Consider the following 25,988-nt stretch of genomic DNA (forward strand, 5'->3'; position numbering starts at 1 on the left):
AATCACTTCACTTTGTAGCATGACTGACCGTATGTGATGATTGCGCTGCGCTCCAATGTGTGTACCTGGAGTCGGCCCCGCCCTACCTGGCCCAGAGGGATACATGTAGGGTTAGGGATTTTGTGGGATTTTTAGGGTTTGGGTTACAGGTTGCGCTGAGGGGGGGTGGGGGCCTAAAATTCTGTTTAAGCCCCGGGGCCAATGGGTACATTAAGGTGGGCCTGAACAAGGTCATAAATTTGCTTTTGTTTTTCCACACAGGGTCAGTAATAAAGTCTATGCTGTCGGATCAACCGCAGGATTGACCCGAGGCCAGTAAAGTGAAGATCCAGCTGGAGGAAAGTGTCCAATTACTATCCTACATCAGGTTTAGTTTTTAAACTTACTATAGTTATTCATCAAATGTGTGTAACAGCTACAACAATTAGAATCATTGTGGGCGACAGAGGCAAAGTTGGTAGAGTCAGTAGAGAGGTAGGGTCGTCTCATAATCGGAAGGTTGGGGGTTCCAAGCTCCTGCAGGTGCACACTGCTGCTGTGTCCTTGGGCAGGACACTGTGTGTGTGTGTGTGCGTGCGTGGGTGCGTGTGTGTGTGTGTGTGTGTGTGTGTGCGTGTGTGTGTGTGTGTGTGTGTGTGTGTGTGTGTGTGTGTGTGCGTGTGTGTGTGTGTAGTACAAATATACTTGTAATTGTGGCCTATGTGTATTGGCTTCCCCAAGGAAATTCAATGAGAAAAAAATAAATAAATTAATGCTCTAATGGAACTAGAGAGAGTTCCAGAGAGAATGATTTTTCTCTCTCTCATACACACTCCGGTGCTTATAGACATAATGAAAATGTATCATTTATTCATGTCTCAGGTGATTAGTTATTTGAGATCATGAGTCATGTTCTCTATAATATAACCATAGAAATAACTTGGTGAGCGAGTAGAGCATGTGGCCTAATAACTCACAACTAACTAAAACTAGTGCAGTGTCTTTGTTAGCATAAACTTTTCTCTATTAGTTTGAATGTCAAAAGGTGCACCATCACCAATTATTCAAGAAATAAGATTAAGGCCAATAAACAAACTATACCATAGTTTTTGTAATATTCTCTTCCCCACAACCCAACTTTCATGCTTTTATTAACCCCTTAACTGCCACCTGAACCGAGCACATTTTCTCCAGTTTGGCTTTACCCCAGTCCAAAAGCTTCTAGAAAAAAGCTGTGAAAATAGCAACAAAACTGAGAAGAAAACAATGATGGAAATGTGACAAAAAAGTGAGAAAACATTGACAAAAAAGTGACAAAAAATTGATGAAAAAGTGGCAAAAATGTGACAAAAATGTGATAAAAAATTGACAAAAAAATACAAAAATGTGACTAAAAAATTACAAAAAACTAACAACAAAGGACAAAAATGTGATAAAAATTTGACCAACCCCCCCCCCAAATTTGACAAAAAATGACAAAAAAAATGACAAAAAAGTTACAATAATGAGTTGAATACCCAACAAAAAAAATGATGGGAAAATAATCTGATGATGTGAGGAAAAAAGATCCTCTCGGTTCAGGCGGGAGTTAAGAGGTTAAAGTCAAATTTTAACTTGAAACTTTTACTGTTGTACATTTGCCCACTTCCCTTCCTCGCCTCCGCATAGCCTATGCTCACTTTACTTTCAGTTTCGTTTCTTCAGAAGCGTCGGGTTGAGCAGCGGAGACGTGTCGGACACGGAGAGCAGAAATGGCGAGTGGCAGTGAGTACGTGGTTAAACTCCTTGAACACGCTCAGAAAGAACGTCTTGAACTCCCTCAATACAAGGATCTTGGGTCGAGTGGCCCTCCACACATGCACATGTAAGTGTTTCTAAAATATTTGTATTCACTTTCTTCATTTTAGTTGATAAGAGGGCCGGGGATCACAGCTAGTTTCTGCGTCTGTCTGTTTTCAGAGAGACACAATCATATGTTAAAGTCTTTAACCATGTCTATCTGTCGCTCTCATAGAAATGGTAGCTCTGCCTCTAAATGATAAAAGCATTTCTATCGAATAACTGGAATTAACGCCCATCAGTATTAATGTGATGTAAGACCATTTTTCGATTATTAAGTAATGTGTTCTGACCAGCATCCAAGAAGTGCGAAAATTAGCTTTGTGCACGCGCAGTAGGGTAAATGTCCGCGATCGTACAGTCACCTGGGGCGATATATAGCCTATATTTTTTTCCCTAGGATGGGAAAGGCCACATTTGAGAACGACGCTAGTCTAAATTGATCCAAACAACCAGTAGACCTAAACCCAACTCGAACCTTAAAAACACTACAATTAATGGAAAAAGCCCTTTCCCATCCCATCAAAAAAAAAAAAAAAAATGCCCACCGGGGATCGTGCAGGCCACCTTGCGTTGCCCGGTCAGGGGCGGACTGGGACTAAAAAATGACCCTGGACTCTGACCAGCCCGGCCCAAGTTAGTGTAAACATACACGTCCACACAGACATATTTTGACATCAATTTATAATAGGCATATTTTTTATTGCGCAATTGCTGTGTCACCAATGAACAATAGAGCTGTTAAACAAATAGAATAGAGATTTATTTTTTTGCTGCTTCACTGTGCAATTGCAAGGCCGGCCAGTCCGCCCCTGTGCCCGGTCATAGATAATATGTCTTTCTGTGTTTGGAAAAAACACAGAATTTATATTTATAGACAGTTCAAGCGAGATATACGTCAAATTGTATAAATACAAGGTGAATGGCAGCATATTCTCGACTTCAGGCGTGATATCAGGGAAAATAGAGGCATACAGGGTGACCCAGCAGAGTCGTGGGAAGATATTTTAGTTAGGATGTGCTGAGGGACTACATTTACCCCCAAAATGCTTTTTCTGTGCATATATCCTATTTATTAATATTGCCTGCAGTTTGCCAACTATCCACCAGGGGGGATGCTGCAGCGCCCTCAGCACCCTGGGTTCCCACGCCTTGTGACCCAGTTTCACCTATTAGGCTTATGTTCTGGGGCTAAGAGAGGAAAAACAGGGGCACTGCGCACTAGATCCGTTATTATAATACATCCATTACCAGATCTCATAATAGGCCATATTCCACGTTGTTAGAGATGCCCTTGGGCGGGTTTGGCTGCTGAGAACTGGCAACCCTTCACTTTAAAACCAATAGTTTTATTTCAGTAGGCTTATTGTGAATTAGCCGACCCCTGTGTTTTTGTTGTTCTGTGTTATGGATTGTTGACTTGAACATGAGCATGTTGCATCTATGTGTAAGATGATTTTGCAACATGAGCATATTATAGTTTTGTGTATGATTTTGCACCGATGATTACTAAAAAAAACAAAAACAAAATTGCAGTAGCCTTAGTACATGTGAATAGAATTTTCAAACGTGTATCGGCTCCCATTAAAGTCATGTTTCATTGTACTTTATTTCTGCAGATTCAAGCAGTGTGTTCATTTCAATGGAAGAGACTTTCAAGGGGAAGGAAAAACCAAAAAAGAAGCAAAGCAAAATGCTGCTAAAAACGCGTGTGAAATTGTATTCAAAGAAAATCAAAGACCTGATCAATTTCCAAGTGAATCCTGGTGAGTAACTATGCAATACACTTTTGTTGATTTGAAACTTTTTCTTTACATAATTCCCCAAAATGGGCCTGTGTGAAACTATACTACACTCAAAACCAGGGGTGTCCAAACCTGTGTACTGAAGCATACACAGGGTGAAGCGCCGCAGATCGGGGGTCAATGCTGTGAAACCTTACACTGGGAACATTAGCAGAGGTTTAAACAGTGCCTGCATCTTTTTCATGTGTAAAAGTTAGAAACTTGATGTCAGCTCTGACTCACAATAAAATGTCAGTTGAATACGAGCGATCGCTGTTATTGTTTACTTCCGCAATTTTCACCGGATGTTTGGTAGGCAGCTGATGCATACAGGCCTCTAACTAGGTTTTATAAAATGACAGATATGTTACAGCGCAAGAGAAGCAATGCCCTGTTTATGGACATTGTTTTTGCTGATTATAGGATTTTAATAAAATGTTTATCAAATATGAAAATGTAAAATGCCTACCACGGCCAACGGATGTGACGACATCGCGATCGCTCGTATTGTGTAAAATTCTACTAAAATAAAACAATAACTGTCAAGTGTAGTTAAAAACAACATTAACGATTTTACACGTCTGAAAAGATTGAAACGTTTGACTCAGGCTTGTAAAGCACAATACAAGTATAAACCATTATTATTATGATTATTATAAACTGCGAATAATGATTAGATTAAAGGGGCCATACTTTAACTGATAAATATACATTTGAGTGCTGTGTTACATATACCATAGTATTTTGTAGTTTTCACCCTAAAGTGTTGTGTTAACCTGCAAGTGGAAATTGGATCAATTTAATTGAAGATTTTTGTTCAATAGCACAAATCAAAGTTTAGAGGAAACAAATTTCATATCAAAGATCAGTGGATTCTGCCAACAACACAAATACTCCCAAAGCTACATTGAAGTGAAAAAAGAGGGCCCATCTCACGATCCCCTGTAAGTATAAGTCACCTTACAACAAGTATTGCTTTATTCATATATTATATGGCATTCTATTCTATTCTATTCTATTATGTAATGTTATATTATATTATATTATATTATATTATATTATATTAACATGTATATTAACTATGTGTGTTGCTTTATTCTGACATCCATTTTAAGATTTTACTATAAATTAGTGATTGACAACAAGGACTATCCTGAGACTCAAGGCAAGACTGTCAAAGAGGCCAAGCAAAAGGCAGCTCAGCGAGCCTGGTCTGTTTTACAAGAACAGTTGGGAATGGACAGCAAGGTTTGTTTTACGTTTTGTTTGCTAAATGAATTTCCATCTATTATCTTGTGTTTTATTTTTGAATAGGGCTCTGATGAACCTGTTTCTGAAGATCAAATACCAATGTAAGTGTACTGACTGCATGCTGTATATCCGTCCCCAGCTAAAAGAAAGACTTGTGGACCATGAACAGATTTAGTTTGGGGGCCTCTGCAGCCGGACCAATTCCCTAAAATGGGCCTGTGTGGAACAATAATATACTCAAAACCAGGGGTGTCCAAACCTGTGTACTGAAGCATACACAGGGTGAAGGGCCGCAGATCGGGGGTCAATGCTGTGAAACCTTACACTGGGAACATTAAGCAGAGGTTTAAACAGTGCCCCACACCTTTATTCATGTGTAGAAGTTAGAAACTTGATGTCAGCTCTGACTCACAATAAAATGTCAGTTGAATTGTGTAAAACCAATAAATTATCTCAGGGCTGCATTTGGCCCCCAGGCCGCACTGTCAGGTGTAATTAAAAACAACACAAACACTGTCTGAAAAGATTGAAACTTTTTACTCAGGCTTGTAAAGCACAATACAAGTATACACCATAAACCATTATGATTATTATAAACTGCAAATATTGCAAATAATGATTAGATTAAAGGGGCCATACTTTAACTGATAAATATACATTTGAGTGCTGTGTTACATATACCATAGTATTTTGTAGTTTTTACCCTAAAGTGTTGTGTTAACCTGAAAGTGAAAGGCTTAATTTAATTGAAGATTTTTGTTCAATAGCACAAATCAAAGTTTACAAGAAACAAATTTCATATCAAAGATCAGTGGATTCTGCCAACAACACAAATACTCCCAAAGCTACATTGAAGTGAAAAAAGAGGGCCCATCTCACGATCCCCTGTAAGTATAAGTCACCTTACAACAAGTATTGCTTTGTTCATATATTATACAGTATTATATGGTATTCTGTTCTGTTCTGTTCCATTCTGTTCCATTATATTATATTATATTATATTATATTATATCATCCTGCTCTCCTTGTGTGCAACTATGTGTGACACAATTTAGCAGGAGCCTAACTCCCTCTGAAATTGTACGCAGAGTCAGGTGTAGCGTCCAAGCTCCAATTTATTCAGTCCAAAACAGAGTAAAACAGAAAAGAAAAGAGAAGAGAAGGCTCTTAGCTTACATGACTGACAGCTCATAATCAATCACAACATGAAAACTAGCGAAAGGTCACAAATTTAACAAAAGCAATTGTAATCCTCATCAAGTAAGGCACAAATAATCATCTTCAAACATATAAATCAAAAGTTACAGACGGTGATATCGAAGGCACACAACACAGGGCAGATGGAAATGGATGGACTTGTGGCTCATGTTCCCCAGGTACCAAAAAACAAGCTGGCCTACCTGTCTAAACTTCCTGGTAACAACCGCCTTCAAAATAAAAGCCTAAATTAAGGAACTATTGCAAATCAATGCTGCACTATGTAATACAATAAAATATCAAATTCTAGGAGCAGAACATATATTATATTAACATGTATATTAACTATGTGTGTTGCTTTATTCTGACATCCATTTTAAGATTTTACTATAAATTAGTGATTGACAACAAGGACTATCCTGAGACTCAAGGCAAGACTGTCAAAGAGGCCAAGCAAAAGGCAGCTCAGCGAGCCTGGTCTGTTTTACAAGAACAGTTGGGAATGGACAGCAAGGTTTGTTTTACGTTTTGTTTGCTAAATGAATTTCCATCTATTATCTTGTGTTTTATTTTTGAATAGGGCTCTGATGAACCTGTTTCTGAAGATCAAATACCAATGTAAGTGTACTGACTGCATACTGTATATCCGTCCCCAGCTAAAAGAAAGACTTGTGGACCATGAACAGATTTAGTTTGGGGCCTCTGCAGCCGGACCAATTCCCTAAAATGGGCCTGTGTGGAACAATACTATACTCAAAACCAGGGGTGTCCAAACCTGTGTACTGAAGCATACACAGGGTGAAGCGCCGCAGATTGGGGGTCAATGCTGTGAAACCTTACGCTGGGAACATTAAGCAGAGGTTTAAACAGTGCCCCACACCTTTATTCAAATTATCTCAGGGCTGCATTTGGCCCCCAGGCCGCACTGTCAAGTGTAATTAAAAACAACACAAACACTGTCTGAAAAGATTGAAACTTTTGACTCAGGCTTGTAAAGCACAAAACAAGTATAAACCATTATTATTATGATTATTATGATTATTATAAACTGCGAATAATGATTAGATTAACTTACTTACTTTAACTGATAAATATACATATGAGTGCTGTGTTACATATATCATAGTATTTTGTAGTTTTCACCCTAAAGTGTTATTTTAACCTGCAAGTGAAAGGCTTAATTTAATTGAAGATTTTTGTTCAATAGCACAAATCAAACTTTACAAGAAACAAATTTCATATCAAAGATCAGTGGATTCTGCCAACAACACAAATACTCCCAAAGCTACATTGAAGTGAAAAAAGAGGGCCCATCTCACGATCCCCTGTAAGTATAAGTCACCTTACAACAAGTATTGCTTTATTCATATATTATATTAACATGTATGTTACCTGTGTTTGTCACTTTATTCTGACATAAATTTTAAGATTTTACTATAAATTAGTCATTGACAAAAAGGACTATCCTGAGGCTCAAGGCAAGACTGTCAAAGAGGCCAAGCAAAAGGCAGCTCAGCGAGCCTGGTCTGATATAACAAAGCACTTGAGTCTGGACAGTAAGGTACGTTTTATTTGTTTTTATTTTTTATCTTAAAGCCACAGTACATAACATTTCACAAATGAACAGAATAGCTATAAGAGGTTTTTATGTGTGGAATGTGAGCTGTACATCACCAGCTCGTCTCCATTGAGATATTGCTGCTTTGCTTTGACTAAAGGGGGTTAAAACAATGAAAGAGTCATAATAATGTCAGTGTAGTGCGCATGTTGCCCTATTTATAAATGGCTGCATTAATTGCATATTTATAAAGTTTTAGCAGTAATACATTTTTTTTTTTACTTGCTGTTAATAAGACTTTAAATGATATTTCGTGCTGTCAATCGATATATTATTATATTGGATTTATCGCACTTGTGAAATTCAGTCATTCACAATTAATCACAGTTATACCATGGTCTGGGTGAATACTCGATTCTGATTGGCTGGTGGGTGCTAACAAGTGTGCATTATTTTGGTATAACCGCACACGTAGTCCGGTAGTTAAATCACTGGGATATCACTCCGCTGTGGGCATCGCCATAGCAACGCATGACACAGCTGAATCAGATAAACACGTAATTAGTGACTGACAGGAACGTACGAGATGGATTTTGTTTAATTTCAACGTTTTTGGCCAAAACAAAATCTTTGATAAATGGGAAGTAGAGGAGAGTGAGCAGCTAGGTTAGCTACTGTTAATAAAATATGAGCTTTCCATTTCTATTGAAAACGGTTAAGGCACTATTCATGATTTTCAGGCGTACATAAAATGATCCTGCATTTAAACATATTTGGCTGGATTAGTAAAGTCAATCATAACAGTTTCAGTTTGTGAGGCCCAGGTGTGAGCGACTCCACCGCAGCTGTTTCCATAAACAGTTGAGCTCGTTGAGCTAGCTAGCTTCAGGTTAAACAGCGTAAAAGTGAAATAACTCCTGCCCACGAGTGCCGCATATCGGTGTTTACTTCCACGGAAAAGTTCCGGGTTAGTCCTGTTGTGTTGTGATTCTGTGCTGATGTTGTGTCGTTGAGCGTGACTGAGATCCTCGTAGCTGCGGAGAATGACTCGCTCTGAGACGAGCCTTCAGTGACCGGCTAATAACCCACATAAGATAGTCCCGGTGGTCTGGCATATTTAGTGACTTTAGCAAATGAAACGAATATTTATTATAAATGTTACGTTTGTGTGACCATGGTATAAGCGGATTAAACAACTCGGAGCCGTGCATTAGACGGTTATAATGCACTGCGCGTCGTGGTGTTCTTGACTCCGCGTTGTGCATTATAATTGTCTAATACACGGCTCCGAGTTGTTTAATCCTTACTTAATGTTTCTCTAATTATTATTTTTATTATTAATACTTAACCAACATAAAACACTCACGTTTTTAAATTTGGAGCATTTTCTCTCATTTCCTTTACCAAATATGCATAGATTCATAATTCTATGGGGAAAAGCCCAAAAGCTTATAACAGGAATCTCTCCAGCCTGTTCTTGATCGCTCACCCAAGGCTTTTGTTTTGTTTGTTTGTATATTTGTCCTCTGCATTTAACCCATCCTTCGATGCCGCTGGGGCGACCCGTAAGGAGCAGTGGTCCATGGCAGTGCCGCTCTCGTACCCATCTCCATGATGTGGAGCCAGGCTGATGGTCAGAATCACCTGGCTGGAGGATTCACCTATTGTACATGTTTTTCCTGGTAGGGGAAACCGGAGTACCCGGAGGAACCCTACGCAGACACAGGGAGAACATGCAAACTCCACTCAGAAAGGCTCCGTACTGGTGGGAATCGAACCCGGGACCTTCTAGCTGTGAAGCGTTGTTGTTGCGAAATGTTGAAAGCGCATTTCTTCACGCGCTTGATAAGTCACATTTTAGATTAACTTTCTTTGGGTGCTGGACATTTTGAACAGAATCTGCAAACTCTTTAGTAGCCTGCATAGAGTAGAGTATATGGACAAAATCATTTTTTGTTGAAATAAGAAGAAGAAGAAGAAGAATTTTGGGTTCCATCATTAGCATAAGATCGTTTACAGATCTTTTTTGTGTTCTTAGGATTTGTTCTTCCAGAGGAACGTTTCCATCTAAAATCCTTCCTAAAAAGGCGTTAAGAACAAATTTGTGCATAAGAATGTGTCGTGAAGGCCCATCGTTGTGAATCGAGTGGCACATGGTGGCAGTGGGGGGTTATGGTATGGGCAGGCGTTTGTTATGGACAACGAACACAGGTGCATTTGAAATGCACAGAGATACCATGACGAGATCCTGAGGTCCATTGTTGTGCCATTCGGCCACAGCCATCACCTCATGTTGCAGCATGATAATGCACCATAAGGCCCCATGTTGCATGAACCTGTGCACAGTTTCCTTAAAACATCCCAGTTCTCGCATTACTCACCGGACATGCCACCTATTGAGCATGTGTGGGATGCTCTGGATCGGCGCGTGCAGGTGTTCCAGTTCCTGCCAATATCCAGCAACTTCACACATCCATTGAAGAAGAGTGGAACAACATTCCACAATCAACAGTCAGATCTACTCTGCGAAGGAGATAATAATAATAATAATAATAATAATAATAATAATAAAATAATAAATTGTATTTTTTTGCCGCCTTTCTAAGCACTCAAGGCCGCCTTACATCAGGGAAACATTTTGAGATATGCTGCTGTGTGAGGCAAGTGGTCGTCACACCAGATACTGACTGGTTTTCTGCCCCTCTAAACAGCATCTTGATATGTGAGGTGGGATGTATTCTCGTCTTGACGAAAGAGAAGTGCCCACTAACACAGATTTGGACAGATTTGTGAACAATATTTGAGAGAAATTAGGCTATTGTGTATATAAAGTTTTGTCTTTGAGTTCATCCCATGAAAATCGAGAGCAAACACATAAGTGTTGCGTTAAATTTTTGCCTATAAGCATCAGATGAAATTATTCATGTGAATTATTTTCATACTTTTATATTCTAGTTGTCTGATGGTTCTGCCAAATCTGATGAGTCTGTCCAACACGGACAATCAAGTAGTGAAGAGAGCTGGATGTCTTCTAATCCTACTGTCCCCCCCAATGTTCTGGTAGTTCTATAAAGCACATATTTATATTTATAATTACCTGTTTATTGAAGCATTCTACTGTTTTCTTTTTGTTTGTTTATTGTCTATTGTCTTTGTCAAGGATGTGGACATGAAAAAGGAAAGTGGGAATGATCTGCCGATCAGACAGTCGCAGTTTGACAGTTTTGAGCCTCTTGGAGAAGGAGCCTTTGGTTCTGTTTTCAAAGCAAGAAAAAAGGATATGAAGAAATTCTTTGCAATAAAAGAAATTAAGGCCAGAGACTTACAGTAAGTGCATGCACTCAACATTGCATTTTAGAACTTCTCTGACGTTAACTACTGACTTTCATTATTTTTTGAGGAAATCCTTGCTTGAAGCAGAGGTTCTGGCGGATTTGGAACATACAAATATTGTGCGTTACTACAATTCGTGGTTGGAAAACACTGGATACAGATGGTACATGATAATGATATCTGTTTTAAGATTTGTTATTCGAATGAAAAAGTTAGTGAAGATTTTTGTGTTAAAATTCTGGTGTCAGGTTAAATTCCCCAGTCCTCTTCATTCAAATGCAATTGTGTGATGGAGGAACGCTCAGAAGCTGGATGTATGAAAGGAACAAAGAGTCCTTGGGAATGTCCCGTCGAAACCAGAGTTTACCGATTGCTCAACAAATTCTAAGTGGTGTTGTGTATATTCACAGCAAAAAGCTTATTCACCGAGACCTGAAGGTAAAGCCAACATGTTTTATTTATGTTTCTTGCTGGATTGAATTAGATATTTGCCATAACTTGTTTACTGTCTTTTGGGATCAGCCTGACAATATCTTCTTTCGGCAAGATGGAAATGTCAGGATTGGGGACTTTGGCTTGGTCACTCAAGACTATGATGAAGGTGAAATTGTCGAAAGAACTGAGGATAGAGGGACACCCAACTACATGGCTCCTGAACAAGTGAGACAATAGGCTCTGTGCCCGGAAGGTTGCAAAGCAACATGATGCTAAGTCTGTGTTTCCGATTTCCCCTGAAGTCGGATTTCCAAGTTCCACTTGGAATTACTCCTGTTACATTGATTGTGTTCTTTCCTCTTCAGTTGTCTCCACTGCCTCTGCTGTCTGATACTTTCTAACTAACGAAGTGTAAGATAGTAGCAAAAACTTTGCAAAAACCCTCTCTTTACTAGATCATAACCACACTGTTTGGGATGTTAAAAATAACTTTATTAGGGACATATTTTCTTATTCTTACCGCTTACTTTGTAGCTTACTGGTAATTTATTTGTGTTTGTGTCACCTTTCAACTTGACAAGAGGAAATGCAGCTGCAACTTGGAGGCAGCAGAACTTCCCACAAAATGTCTGTCTTGCTGAAATAAATAAATATTCTTGAAACTGAAGCTAACATTAATTTGATACATTATTAAAACTAAAATATGTATTTAAAAATATATATCTCCAAAATCTGCACACATTAGTTTAAAAAATAAATGGAATACTGTTGGATTCAATTTAAATTCAATTTAGATCTTGAATCATGTTATGTTTTTTAATGTATTTTAAAACAGGAAATGTAATGGTAAAACTGCCCCAGTAAATAAAATGGATTTTAGACTTATCCATCACACTCAAACAAATAATTCATGCTTGAGGAGATCATGTGAGTGCATCAGTGGGTAACAAAGTTCACATCCAAAAACGGGTGGAGGGAATCCATAAACTTTTGAAGAAAAGGAGAGAATCCGAGGCACTCTGTTTAAAACAAAGTCGCAGTGGCACTTTCTTCAGGGCATTTAATAGAAGCAATTGAGCACAGGTGTACTTCAAAAAACAAAGACTCACATGATGAGCTGTATCATGCACAAAAAAGATTTAATAATAATAATAATAATAAGGAAGTTGTGGTATGAAATAGAAATAATTCCTACTTGTTGTAGACTGTAAACATTTGCATTCTTGTTGAACAGGTCGGTGTAAACTATGACCGGAAAGTGGACGTCTTTGCTCTGGGCTTGATCTTTTTTGAGCTCTTCTGGAAAATAGCTACTACCCAAGAAAGATGTAAGGTATGTAGTGTCTGATCCTGGTAATGACTAATAATACTCACATTTGACCTGGAAAAGGCGTGTTTCGTGAATGGATCCTTGTGTTGTCAGATCTGGCCTGACGTCAGAAGTCAGAAGTTGCCAGAAGAGTTCACTGGGACTTGTGCAATAGAGGTAGGGAATTATATTTGTTGCAATATCTTGAAGTGGCCACAGTTCAACAATATTAAAACAGTGCAACTAATGCCACTGATACTGCGCCTACCGTTGTTTCTGCTACTGTTGTTGCCTCTGCAGCTACGTACTCCTAATTGGCTGCCCATGTTTCCTCTGCAACTCTTTTCTTCTAATTTTACTAGTTGTACTGCATAGACTGCTACTAATGGTACTGCAAGACGTCCCTCTACTTCCTATCCAATCTCTTTATTTCTATAGCACATTTTATAAACAAGTGTTTCCAAAGTGCTGCACATGAAACGATCAATAGTAGGAATCAAAAACAAAAAGTGAAACTAAACCAACTACTTCTAGCAACAATGTGTCGTACCACAACTAAGCAGATGACACTCAAATCTAGAGCTGCAGAACATCCAGAACGCTGCTGCTCAAGTCCCGACAAGAACCAGGAAATACAACCATATTAGTCCAGTGCTCCGGTCTCTGCACTGGCTTCCTGTCAGTCAGAGAATAGAATTCAAAACGGCTCTTTTCATGGTTTAGCGCCGAAGTCCATCTCTGACATGTTACAGCCGTATGAACCATCTCGGGCCCTGAGATCCTCATGGAGGGGTCTCCTGGTGGTTCCCAGAGTCAAGACTAAACACGGTGAGGCTGCGTTTCAGCTTCATGCAGCTAAAATCTGGAACAGTCTTCACGAGGATGTGAGACAGGCCTCAACTCTGACAATGTTCAAATCCAGGCTGAAAACTGTTCTTTTGCCCATGCATATGACTGAAAGTATCTTATCTGCACTCTTGCCTTTCACTGTAATTGATTAATTTTATGTTGATGTTTTTATTCATTTTATCTGTTTTCTTGTAATTTTATGCAACTGTGAAGCACTTTGAATTGCCTTTTGTATGAATTGTGCTCTACAAATAAGCTTGCCTTGCCTTCTACTGCCACTACTAAAGCATTTTGCTCTAAAATCTAAAATCCGTCTTGATTTTTTATTAGCTGAACTTTTATACATTTCATTTCAGAGTCACATCATTAAAAGTATGCTGGATAAAAATCCTACAACTCGTCCAGAGGCCAGCACACTGACGACCGAGTTAGAGAAGTGGAGCGCGGAGTGCAATGTTGACAAAGGCAATCAAACTATCTGAGCAATGGTGTCAAAGCCCTTCTGCCTTTAGTTTTTAAACTAAAAGAAATGTGTTTATTTTGAATTATTGGGGTGAGTTTATAAGTATGTGACACAGAGTGCAAAGTGATCCTGCAGTGTTTCCATATCAGTCTGCACCAAGCTACCTATTTTAGCATTGGTGCAGCAGACGCCGTGCAGCTCTTTCTCTTTTTTTAATGTATGTAAAAAAAAAAAACACTATATATCGAAGGGACAAGTGGATTTCCTTCCTTTAGGCATAAAGAATGGGTACAGCCTCTTAAGTGTAAGGTGCTTGAAAAGGGGACTTAAGTTGGCACTTTGTGGGACTGAATGGGTCACTCTGTTTTGGGAGAAGGGTCTGGCTGTGTCTCGATCAACATTTTTTAACTTTATTTTTCAGACCTACTACATAATTATGATGGTAACTCATACAGGGACAAACTTAATATGCTATTGGTCTGTTTTACTTCTTTCCAAGTGCATGTTTCCAGTGAAATCTGCCTAACGTAAATAGACCACAGCGAGACATTTTAAATGGATTTCATTAACCTCAAATGTCATTTCTAACCTTGGCAAACTAAGGTTAGAAATGACAGAGCGTGTATTTTATTCAAATAATGAGAATACTGCAGGTGTAGGTGGCGGTCTGGCTGTACGCACTTCGACACTCTTGGTTTTTTGTACTAATGGTTGTTATGCTTTTAAAAACTGGAACTTAATCATGTACTGTCATGAATTTTAATGAGCTGGAGATGCAATGTAATCACAATTTAACTTTCTTGTAATAAATGTAATATCTGTGGACTGTGTTGTTTATGGGTTAAGAGGTTTTTAACACAACTGCCTGTATAAATCAATACTAGGCGCCTCCGCCTCACAGCTAGAAGGTCCCGGGTTCGATTCCCACCAGGACGGGGCCTTTCTGTGTGGAGTTTGCATGTTCTCCCTGTGTCTGCGTAGGTTTCCTCCGGGTACTCCGGTTTCCCCTACCACTAAAAACATGTGCAATAGGTGAATCCTCCAGCCAGGTGATTCTGACCATCAGCCTGGCTCCACATCATGGAGATGGGTCCCCGGGCGCGACACGGCCGTCGACCACTGCTCCTTATTGGTTGCCCCAGTGGCATCGAAGGATGGGTTAAATGCAGAGGACAAATTTCCCTACGGGGACAAAAATGTAAACAAACAAACAAATCTGTGGACTGTGTTGTTTATGGGTTAAGAGGTTTTTAACACAACTGCCTGTATATATCAATACTAGGCTATTATATTAATTAGCTCCTCATTATTACTTTCGTTATAGTGCCAATACCTGAACTATATAATTAAATAGCGTGTTCCTCACTCATACATATCTAACAGTTCTGACATAAACTACTTTAAACTCTAGTATTTAAATAAGCTCCATAATAAGGAAAAGTACAAGCAAATGCAAATGAAAAAATCTATTTGGGATATATTAACTACATAATTATTAAGCTCAACTGTTGTTTAACTGATGACTGCAAAGACATCAAAGTTCACATAACTATTACTTTAGCGTGTGCTGTGTGTCACTGTGGCCTGTAGAGGGAGCTGTGACTCCTTACTTCTTGACTGCTGCTCCAATTAATCCAGTAGATAAGTAGAAAATTACTTCAGTTTGTGAAACAAGCATAAAATTCTTGGTACAGTGTTTAATAAAACCCTCTCAGAGTGTCCACAAAAAAATGCAAGATTAAAAAAACTGTCTGATGTGCACATGATCCTCCACCTCCCCGATCATTCATCCAATGCCATTTAAGTCATGTGTGATCTGTGCACTAACTAGATGATCTTAGAACTATTTTCTACCAACTAGTACTAGTCAACCATTCTACATAAAGCTAGGTAGGTAAAGTTAGGTACAGCATTTGTAAAGTAAGATTAGCTGAATTCTGAAACACATCTTTAAGGTTAGTGGGGGCCATATTGGACTCCATCTTTGTTTATAGTGTGCTCTATGAAAAATTAAACACAAATCCTTACACCTTTGCTTGTCGACTCTACCTTAAGTATGTAAACCAAAGCAAATGCATAAACAAATGATTGGAGACACACAAAACACAAAAGTATTGTAGTGGAAATAATGACTTTATCTTCAGCACTAAGTCTCAGCCTGTGAAAGAGAATTCACTTTTGAGCAAGAGGCTAAAAGCTGTGAGTGTCTAATGTCTGATGGGACCGGAGCACAGATAAGCTCCCAGAACATTATTGCTCCACATACAATAACCTCTTTTGATTAGCCCTAGTGTGCTGCAGGACCCTTTTCTCGGTCAGAAGTACAAGCGCCAGAGCGAGTGTTGTTGACATTGTATTTATTATCATTTTAAAGGGAAGAAAAAATTTTTTATTTGTGAATTGAGGTCAACCGATATAATAATACACAGTAATACATAGTGTAATTTTAAATGTTTTCCTGATTCAAATCATGACAAAAGGCAATCACTTTTTACAATGAGGGGTCCTGGGTTGATCACATGGTAAAGTTTGGGAACCCCTAAGCAAGAGCATCACTTTAGAAAAGCAAATACATTTATACTTCTCAATATGTGTCCTTTGTACTTGGGGATTATCCATACCTAACTTCACACTATTCTTTAATGTTTCTATACTACAACAAAGTCCTTCATTCAAGACGTGCCTAAATGATAAGAGAAAGTTGTGTCCAATCTTGTGCAGCTGTCGCGCTTGTGTGAACCGGGTTATTGGATGGATTGAGGTCACTTCCTCTGAGAGCCGTGTGGGCAGTGGAGCAGAGCTATGTGTGCAGGCCCAAAACAGCTAAAATGGAGTCTCCGCTCTCTATGTGAGGGGTGTGGGTGGAAGGTATAGAGCAATTGATTGTTGTGGCAATTGGTAGTTTACAAATTAAAGAAAGACATCTAGCAACAGATTTTAGTAGACGTATAAGACGATGCATGAATTGCCATCTGGAAATGACAGTAATTGTAATTCCAACCTTTGCAATGCCCTTTCAGTAGCTATAACTTAAATAATCATTAAGTTGTTTACTTTACTGTATGGTAGAAGTTCGATTCTGACCTTGCTATAATCTCACAATGCTTTAGGAATTCAACTTTAAATGTTGTTCTTTTGAGGGTACTCTACCAGGAAGAAACCCTTACGCCAAAATAAACATGAAAAAGACAGATAGGAGTTTGCAAATAAAAAAGGATACATACTTTAATTTTTGGAGACAAATCCTGTGGTCTGACGCGAAAAAAGCCTGAGAAAAACATCCCAACTGTGAAATACAGGGGGGCAGCATCATGCTGTGGGGTTGTTCTGCTGCAGGAGGGACTGGTGCACTTCACAAAATAGATGACATCATAAAGAAAGAACACGATGTGGAAATATTGGAGCAACATCTCAAGAAAAGAAGTAAGCTTGGGCGCAGGTCTTCCAAATGGACAATTCCCCAAAGCAAACTGCCAATACAGGTTACAGTAAGAATAACAAAGTCAATGTTTTGAATTGTCATCACGAAGTCCTGATCTCAATCCAGTTGAAAAATGTATGGGCAGAACTGAAAACGCAAGGTGACCTACAAATGTGTTTCAGTTACTGTTTGGACAAATGGACCAAAACTCCCGCCAACTATTGTGAGAAGCTTGTGGAAGGAAATCCAAAGCGTTTGACCCAAAAATATACAGTTAAAGGCAATGGTTCCAAATATTAGTGAAACGTTGCATTTGGTTTTGTAAAAAAAAAATGTAGAAAATTATTTCTCTCATTCTTCTGTTATTTGACAAATACGAATAATTTTAAAAATTCTAAGTGCCCAAAAATAAAAAAAAAGTTAATTCTGGTTTCATGTCTGATGGTGAGAAAAACATGCCAATGTGTCTTTTTATGAAGTGTAAGTAAACATATGGTTCTCACTGTATTCACCTTATTCCGCCCCGCCCATTTAGCCTCTTTTTGTTTTGTCTCAGCACTTCCGATGTACAGACACATCCGGTCGAGCGTGAAGCCCGTTCATTTGAAAATATTCTCCACTCAAATCTGATGTTTAGTCGATTGATTTGTGTAAAATGTCCATCCAATGTTAATTTGCACCAACAAGTTAACACTGAACCGTTTCTCAGCGCGGCCGAAAAACGGCTTTGTTTTCATGTAGTGAATGATTTTATGTGACTCCTCCAGTCCCATGTTAACAGATAGGAGAAAAGGGGCGGGCACAATTAATGGCGGCGCAAACACGAACTTCTGGAATAAGGTGAATACTACATCCTAACAAAGAGCATTTGAGGTTGTGTTTGTCCTCATTGTGATCAGTTATATTAAGAGAATAGACTGACTTTACTTTTTTGAGTCAGTTCAAGGCCAGACTTCACTCCACACGTGAAACTCAGTCTCACCCAAATGCAGCATACACATTACACGATAATTACATGCCACAATTAACCAGTTTTTTTTTTTTTTCTTTCCTTGGACCACTTTGCTGTTCACCGCAGACCCCAAAAGAACTGCACTTTTCTCAATGCTCTAACCTAGAGTTTGAACAACATTTGTCAAAGCATTAACTTCTTTTAACACATCAACTTTGTGGATAAAATGCTCACGTTCTGCCTGAAACGTTTCACTCAAATACATGGGCCGTGATCAAGGCATAATTTCACCTGTCACGGGTCATAATGTTTTTACCGCTTGAGAAATCTATACCCGTCCATTACTTTCCTGGTAAATGCTTGTCTCTGAAAGAGTTGTCAAACTTTATGACTTACTGCGCCTTATGTCATGAGTACAGCGTGATAATTTACTACAGAAGGTATTATACTCCCGTCTTTAACAGGCTGCCGACAGCGGAGCCACAGGACAGACGTTTTTCAGCTTTCTGCCTCTGCCCTGACACTATTTCTCCGGCTGTTGTGAAGGTCAAGGGCACGACGGGCAGACCGAGTCTCTAAATCTTTAATAAGTCCCAAGTGCCGGGTCCATGAGGAGTTCAATAATCCACCCACCAGCTCCTGAAGTAGCTCAAAAGTCCCGTAGTAGCCTCCTCGCTTTATAAAAACTCCAGTTAAGCGGTAAAAAAACGTCTTTAAATCATGCAGATTGCAAAAGATTAATGCCAAAGCACTGCTACACTGCAAAAGATACCTTGATAAATGACTGGAATTAAGAATATTCAACCTTATATTGAGTAAACCTGACTTCTCTGGCAACTTTTTATTTTATGAAATCGAGTAAAGTGCAAGAAGTTGTTTAACCTTTTTTTTTCTTGTCTTCAGGGCAAAGAGATTCAATTGGCAGATGGTGTTACTTTAGTCAAGGCCAAACATTCTTATTTCAAGAATCTATCTGTTATCAAAAAGTGTAGACGAAAGTAGAGTTAAAGGAACAGGTTTTATATACTGAGACCTGAGCTTAGACGAGTTGATACGTACCTGTCTGGTCTTTGTGCGTGTCCGTGGAAGAGCTTGGTCGCTTCTAACTTCACCCCGTTTGGAGCTGTAGGAATATATCAGGAGAGGCCAAACGCTAACAACATCTTTGGTCGTTTTGCGTGACTGAGGGCACACACAAAAGATGCATCAACTTGTCTAAGCTCAGGTAAGAACATATCTCAGTATGGAAAAATGGAGGCCTGTTACTTTAACCGAGCACACTTTCTCCAAAGCTTCTCGGCTATTTGAAAGCTAAGGCCTACAAAACTGATCCCCACTTTTTTTGGTTTTTGCGTTGTCGGCACATTTATTAAGCGTGTTCGCCATGTTTTCGTCGCTTTTTTTGTCTTGTTTTAATTTATTTTGCTTTTTTTCATCATTTTTTTGTTGCTTTTTTGTCCTGGTTTCGCCGCCATTTTGTCACATTTTTGAAGTGTTTTTGCCGCTTTTTTGTTGCGGTTTCGTTGGATATTTTGTCATGTTATTTCTGTTGCTTTTTTCATGTTGTTTTTGTCGAGGCTCCGTCACGCGTTTGTCGCTGTTAGGCCACTTTTTTTGTTTTATTATTGTTGCTTTCCTGGCACATTTCTGTTGCTCTGTTATTGCTTCTTTGTGTCTTTTTCGTTGTGTTTTCATCCTCGTTTTCGTTGCCACATTGACACCTTTTCCCAAGAAGCTTTTAGATCAGACTAATGCCAAACTGGAGAAAACTGTGCTAGTTTCAGATGAGGGTTAAGCGGTGAAAGTAGACCTGGATGTACCGAGTGGACATGGGAAGTAGTGATACCTTTTAATATGTGTTGAAGTAGAAGAAAAAGTATGTCAAAAACGCACTTAAAGTTACTCATGTACCTCATTAATACCCACCTCTGCCCGGTCCCCTTCTCTGTTTGACACCTTTCGTCAGGCCCAGCTGCCGCTCCAGCTCCCCGCTCACACGGAGGCGCGTGAGCTGATGCAACGGTGATGTAAGGCCCGCGCTTCTCCAGAGCACATGGATACAAGGAGAAGTCAAGTGCCAAAAATGTGCCACGCATCTTTGAACGCCAAGCTGAGGTATATAAAAAAGAATGCGCCCAGGTGTCACACAGGGTTTCTTGGCAGGTTTTCCCACTGAAACCACCGACACTAATGCGGCTAGACAGATCCTTTTAGTGCGCCCCCACGGATCTGTCAGAAATACGCCAGCAACAGGCCGCTCCGAGGAGGCAAATGACAAAAAACAGCCACCTGGAATGGAGATAGAGGCATGCGGTGAGCTATTAAAGGCGCAGGTTATAGGGCAACGCTTATAGATTTGAACTTATTTTAAGAATTTGGTTGATAAAACTGCAGGTGATATTTTCTCTCTTAAGACTGTTTCAGTTTCCCAGTCAGTCTCACATTTATAGCTCTGTGGACTTGCCAAAGCAAAAATGGAGAGCAGTATTCAAATAAAGCATATAGTAAATGTGTCTCGTGTTGGTAAAGATGGGTTCCCAAACTCTGGAGATTGTAGGCTTATACTTTTAAGGAATATATCACTCTCTCCTCTGAACCAAAACACCTTGGCTATTCCTTAAATTTGTAGCATTTTTCTGAGCTGAAACAACCAAGTAACTTTCTCTCATGCTGTCCTTGGACCAACAGGCATCAACACTTGATTATTTTCGGTACCTGCTATCAATGCTTTTATTTTTTCGATACCAGTAGTACCTAAACTTGTTTTTTCCGATACCATACTGGTTTCATTTAAAGAGGGGGTATTATGCTTTTTTCAATCACATAGCACCAGTCTATATCACACTACAATGATGATGAAACCTTCTGTTGGTCTGTAAATGCAGTAAATTAGAATAACTGCCTTGTATAAAATGTCTCTCTCAAAATGGCTGTAGCAAATGTCTTGAAATAGGCCTCTGTCTCTTTAAGAACCTCTGACCCTTTCCGACACGCCCCCTCCACACGCTGTCTGTGGCATCAGTGGGGAGGGGGTTCTGCTGAGGAGCAGTGGTTGGTTACTCGGCTGGTGACGAAAGCTCGGAGGCGTCTCCAGGAGGTGGGGGCGTTCCTAGGAGGACTCAGGCAAACCTATCCCTAAAATGGCCGCCATCAGAGTTTTTACAGATTAGTCAAAAATACGTGAATGTGCCAAGGCAACACTTCAGGCATGTTTTTAATGAGGGAATGACATGATAACATGATGTAAAGCTTTAGAAGGTCGATTTTGCATAATAACCCAGCTCTATTCCCATTGGATTTGTCACGCAAGATGATGAATACATTTGAAATGAACTTTGATTAATTCGTGCACTGAATAGACAGTCAGTACCAGTTACCAAAAACACCAAATCAGTGTGTCCTCCTGAATAACATAATAATAAATGAATAGGTAATCAGTTAAATTCAAGTTAATTTAAAAACAACTTAATTGGATCAAAGTGCTTTATTTCATCACACACAAATCGCTACAGATAAAACAATAACAGACCAAGATACACAGATAGTGATGACAAGACTTTAATAGTTGACTCTCTGGTAGTCGACTTTATGGGTGACTGTGGTACAGCGCAGGTCGTTTTGTAATGATAACGCATCAGTTTTACATAGTGCTTTTCTGGACACCCAAAGACACATTACATTGCATTATTCTTTCACTCCTTACTTGGTGGTTAAACTACTATTGTAGCCACAGCTGCCCTTTGATAGACTGATGGAAGTGAGGCAACCAGTCTGCGCCATCGACCCCCTCGTCCACCACCACTCACTCACTCACTCACTCACTCACTCACTCACTCACTCACTCACTCACTCACTCACTACATTCGCCCAGGCTTCCTGATGTTACCAAACGGTCTCCCATCCAAGCACCGACCAGACCCTTCCCTGCTTAGCTTCTAAGGTCTGGATCGGGCAGAGCAAAGGTGTTATGGCCTTGTGACCAAAGGGTTGGCGGTTGGAATCCCGCAGGTGCACACTGTCGTTATGTCCTTGGGTAAGAACACAACCGTGCCTGAGAGTGTGAATGGGTGAGTGGTTCCTTAATGTAAACCGGTAGAAAAGCGCTAAATTAATGAGACTGTTTATTTATTTAACTTGTTTAATAGACTTCAAGGACCTGACAGACAGAGGAAGACTGTTCCACAGACGGGGCGCAGCCACAGAGAGGGCTCTATCATCGACAGGAGCTGGTCAGCTGAACTCTGGGCTGTGGACGGAGTGTAAGGTCACAACAACTTAGTCAAATAAGGTGGGCCCAAACACATACAGTAAGAACAATCAACAAAACCTTAATCTGTCTCTTATTTGCTAAGCACTGTCACTTTTAGCCTTTCACCTTTCCATTTTGACCCTCTTGGGCAACCCTGTTTTAGATTTTAGTTGTTTTCCTGACCATGTTGAACACAATCTGCAAACATTTAGGTGAATATAGTAAAGTATGAGCATATGTAGCTCTCCACCAGTTTTGTTTTGTAAAAGTAGTTCACAGGGTAAAAGAACAAAGAGAAAGTGCGACCTTAAACGACAGCATTCAGTTCCTGCTTCTTATTGGTCAATTCCCTCCTCTTCCTGGTTGAGACAAGGTAACGCCATTGAGGAAATTATGCAAAAAGCTGCCCATTTAGGCCGTGGTCTGTTCTGATTAACTGTGCTTAGATACATCCTAATTCACCTCAAGGTCAGAGCTGAAATTATCCTGGAAATGCAATCTGATCCAACTGGCGCACGCACAAAAAGATGGAGGGAGTTGACAAGAATTAATTGCTTCTGTAATGTTTGCGTAGCCGTGTTTTGCCCGTGCTTCTTTATGTCAGATGTAATTACGTCGGCACCTCGATGAGAGACAGCCGACGCAAAGATGAAAGCGCCCCAGAAACCGGGACAGGAACAAAGCAAAGCAAAGAGAAGACAGGGGGAGAGATAGACAGAGAGTGAGAGAAAGATGGGCCAACGTTTGAAGACCATGCCATGACAGACAGCCTTTAGGTCTGCAGATGCCAGGAGCTTTTTAGGATCTGTTTTATCTGCTCTGCCTCCCCACTCCAACACACACCCACCCACCTCTGTGTGTGCAGTGCTCCTCATGAATTGTGTTCATTTTAGAGACAGCATTGAAGTTCCAAGCTAGATTTCGGTGTTACCATTCTACAAGCTCTATTGCAACACACTGTATTAACGCACAGGGGTAAGTACCGTTTGCTCCTTGTCTGAAATGTGTAATAATACTTCTCAATCATGTCGGAGGAGGCCAGATTTCTTTATTCCTCCGCCATAGCTCTTCAAAGCCCGCCTTTCACCAACAATAACAGCTAACTTAATGGTTTTAAAGGGCCTGTATTGATCCAAATGTATTTATTTAAGTGTTATGGTCAGTGCTTACTATCCTCCATTAAAGGAACAGGCCACCGTTTCTCCATACTGATAGGTTCTTAAATGAGCTTAAACGAGTTGATGTGTACCTGTCTGGTCTTTGTGTGTCGCTTCTCGCTTCACCCCGTTTGGAGCTATAGGAATATACAGGGAGAGGCAAAATGCTAGCAACATCTTTGGTCTTTTTGCATGACTGAGGGCACACGCAAAGACCAGACAGGTACGTATCAACTCGTCTAAGCTCAGGTAAGAACAGTATGTAAAAACAATGGCTTATTCCTTTAAACTCTTAACTCCCACCTGAACGGATCCCATTTTCTCCTACCCTAATCAAAAAGCTTCTTGGGGAAAAAGCACCAAAACAGCCACAAAAAATGAGAAGAAAACAAGGATGTAAACGCAACAAAAATGTGACAAAAATTCCACAAAAATGTGACAAAAAACTCAACAAAAAAGTGACAAAAACTCACCAAAAAAGTGACAAAAACTCAACAAAAATGTGACAAATATTCAACAAAAAAGTGACAAAAACTCAACAAAAAAGTGACAAAAACTCAACAAAAAAGTGACAAAAACTCAACCAACAAGTGACAAAAACTCAACCAACAAGTGACATAAACTCAACCAACAAGTGACATAAACTCAACAAAAAAGTGACGAAAACTCAACAAAAATGTGACAAATATTCAACAAAAAAGTGACAAAAACTCACCAAAAAGGTGACAAATATTCAACAAAAGAGTGACAAAAACTCAACAAAAATGTGACAAATATTCAACAAAAGAGTGACAAATATTTAACAAAAAAGTGACGAAAACTCAACCAACAAATGACAAAAACTCAACCAACAAGTGACAAAAACTCAACAAAAAAGTGACAAAAACTCACCAAAAAAGTGACAAAAACTCACCAAAAAAGTGACAAAAACTCACCAAAAAAGTCACAAAAACTCAACAAAAATGTGACAAATATTCAACAAAAAAGTGACGAAAACTCAACAAAAAAGTGACAAAAACTCAACCAACAAGTGACAAAAACTCAACCGACAAATGACAAAAACTCAACCAACAAGTGACAAAAACTCAACAAAAAAGTGACAAAAACTCAACAAAAAAGTGACAAAAAAGAAAAAAAAAAAGGTGACACAACACAGCAACAACGCGAGGAAAAAGATCAGTTTTGTGGGTCTTAGCTTTCAAATGAGGTGTTACACAGGCCTATGGCGAAAGAGGACAGCATGCATTCGGTTTAGGCGGGTGGTAAGAGGTTAAACTCTGGATATTCCTTTTTTTTTTGCTTTATTTGTCATTGTACAACAAAATTGCGTTCAGGTGTTGGGTTAGTCTTGAGCAACAGCGACTGACCAGCATGTATTTGGAGGTAGGGGAAACCGGAGCACCTGGAGGAAACCCGGCCGGCTGACTTCAGTCTCCTCTGATCCTCTGAAACGGTGCACCGCCTCTTGGGTTTGTCCCTGTTTCAGAGCGTGGTGTCCTGCACTGGTCAGCTCCTCCTTCCTCAGTCTTTCACCATATTCTGTTAAGAGCATAACAGATGAATATAATCCGTCATTCTCCAGTGAACGTACATTAGACAGAACAATAGTATAGCGACAAGTTTGTGTGGCTTGGCTGCGAGTCTGGCCCGGATACCTCCTCGTTTGTCCCTCTTTGTATCCCTTTAGCGCCTCTTTTGACGCCGGCACTGTACTGCAGGTGTTGAGAGGCTCTTGGTGCCTCTTCACAGGCTGTTTGTTTACTTTTTAAACAATCTTGGTCCTTCATGGCTAGGACTGACTTAACTGAAATCCACTGAACCTCACAGAAACACAGTTAAGATGTACAAAAGTAAAACAATGTGTAACACAAAAATTACAATTGCAGTTTGCAGAAAAGGGTAAAAAAAATATATATATACTGCTGCACCAAGAAAGAAGGAAGTTGCTTTTCACAACTCTGTGGGGAAAAAATTGGTGGTTATTTAACTTCCGCAAGCGGAGATGGTTTTCGAGGTGAACAAGAAAGTTTTGCTCTTGTATTTTTTTGCGCTGCATGAATTTAGTTAGCTTCTTGCAGACAAATCCAGGGAGAGATTTAAGATTAAGTACAACATTATCCAATCATTTACACAATCTATCAGTATGCACTAAGACCATGTTGTTCCCAAACGTTTTCACGTCCAAGCGCTGCCCCCTAACCTGATAAACCCG

General features: G+C 39.6%; 1 protein-coding gene across 1 annotated transcript; it reads left to right on the forward strand.

Annotated features, from left to right (window-relative positions):
• Nucleotides 1-1,730: 1,730 nt before the first annotated feature.
• Nucleotides 1,731-23,344, forward strand: LOC306965175 (interferon-induced, double-stranded RNA-activated protein kinase-like; the record flags this gene model as incomplete). Its single annotated transcript, XM_079559420.1, has 19 exons — nucleotides 1,731-1,843; nucleotides 3,438-3,584; nucleotides 4,427-4,546; nucleotides 4,718-4,850; nucleotides 4,917-4,954; nucleotides 5,621-5,740; nucleotides 6,432-6,564; nucleotides 6,631-6,668; nucleotides 7,258-7,377; nucleotides 7,479-7,611; nucleotides 10,564-10,668; nucleotides 10,769-10,935; nucleotides 11,009-11,104; nucleotides 11,190-11,379; nucleotides 11,464-11,601; nucleotides 12,611-12,709; nucleotides 12,800-12,862; nucleotides 20,337-20,392; nucleotides 23,224-23,344. The coding sequence occupies 19 exons, from the start codon at nucleotides 1,731-1,733 to the stop codon at nucleotides 23,342-23,344; spliced, it is 2,130 nt and encodes a 709-aa protein (XP_079415546.1).
• Nucleotides 23,345-25,988: the final 2,644 nt, after the last annotated feature.

The sequence above is a fragment of the Gobius niger genome (genome assembly GCF_951799975.1).
Source record: "Gobius niger genome assembly, chromosome: 7".
Lineage (NCBI taxonomy): Eukaryota > Metazoa > Chordata > Actinopteri > Gobiiformes > Gobiidae > Gobius > Gobius niger.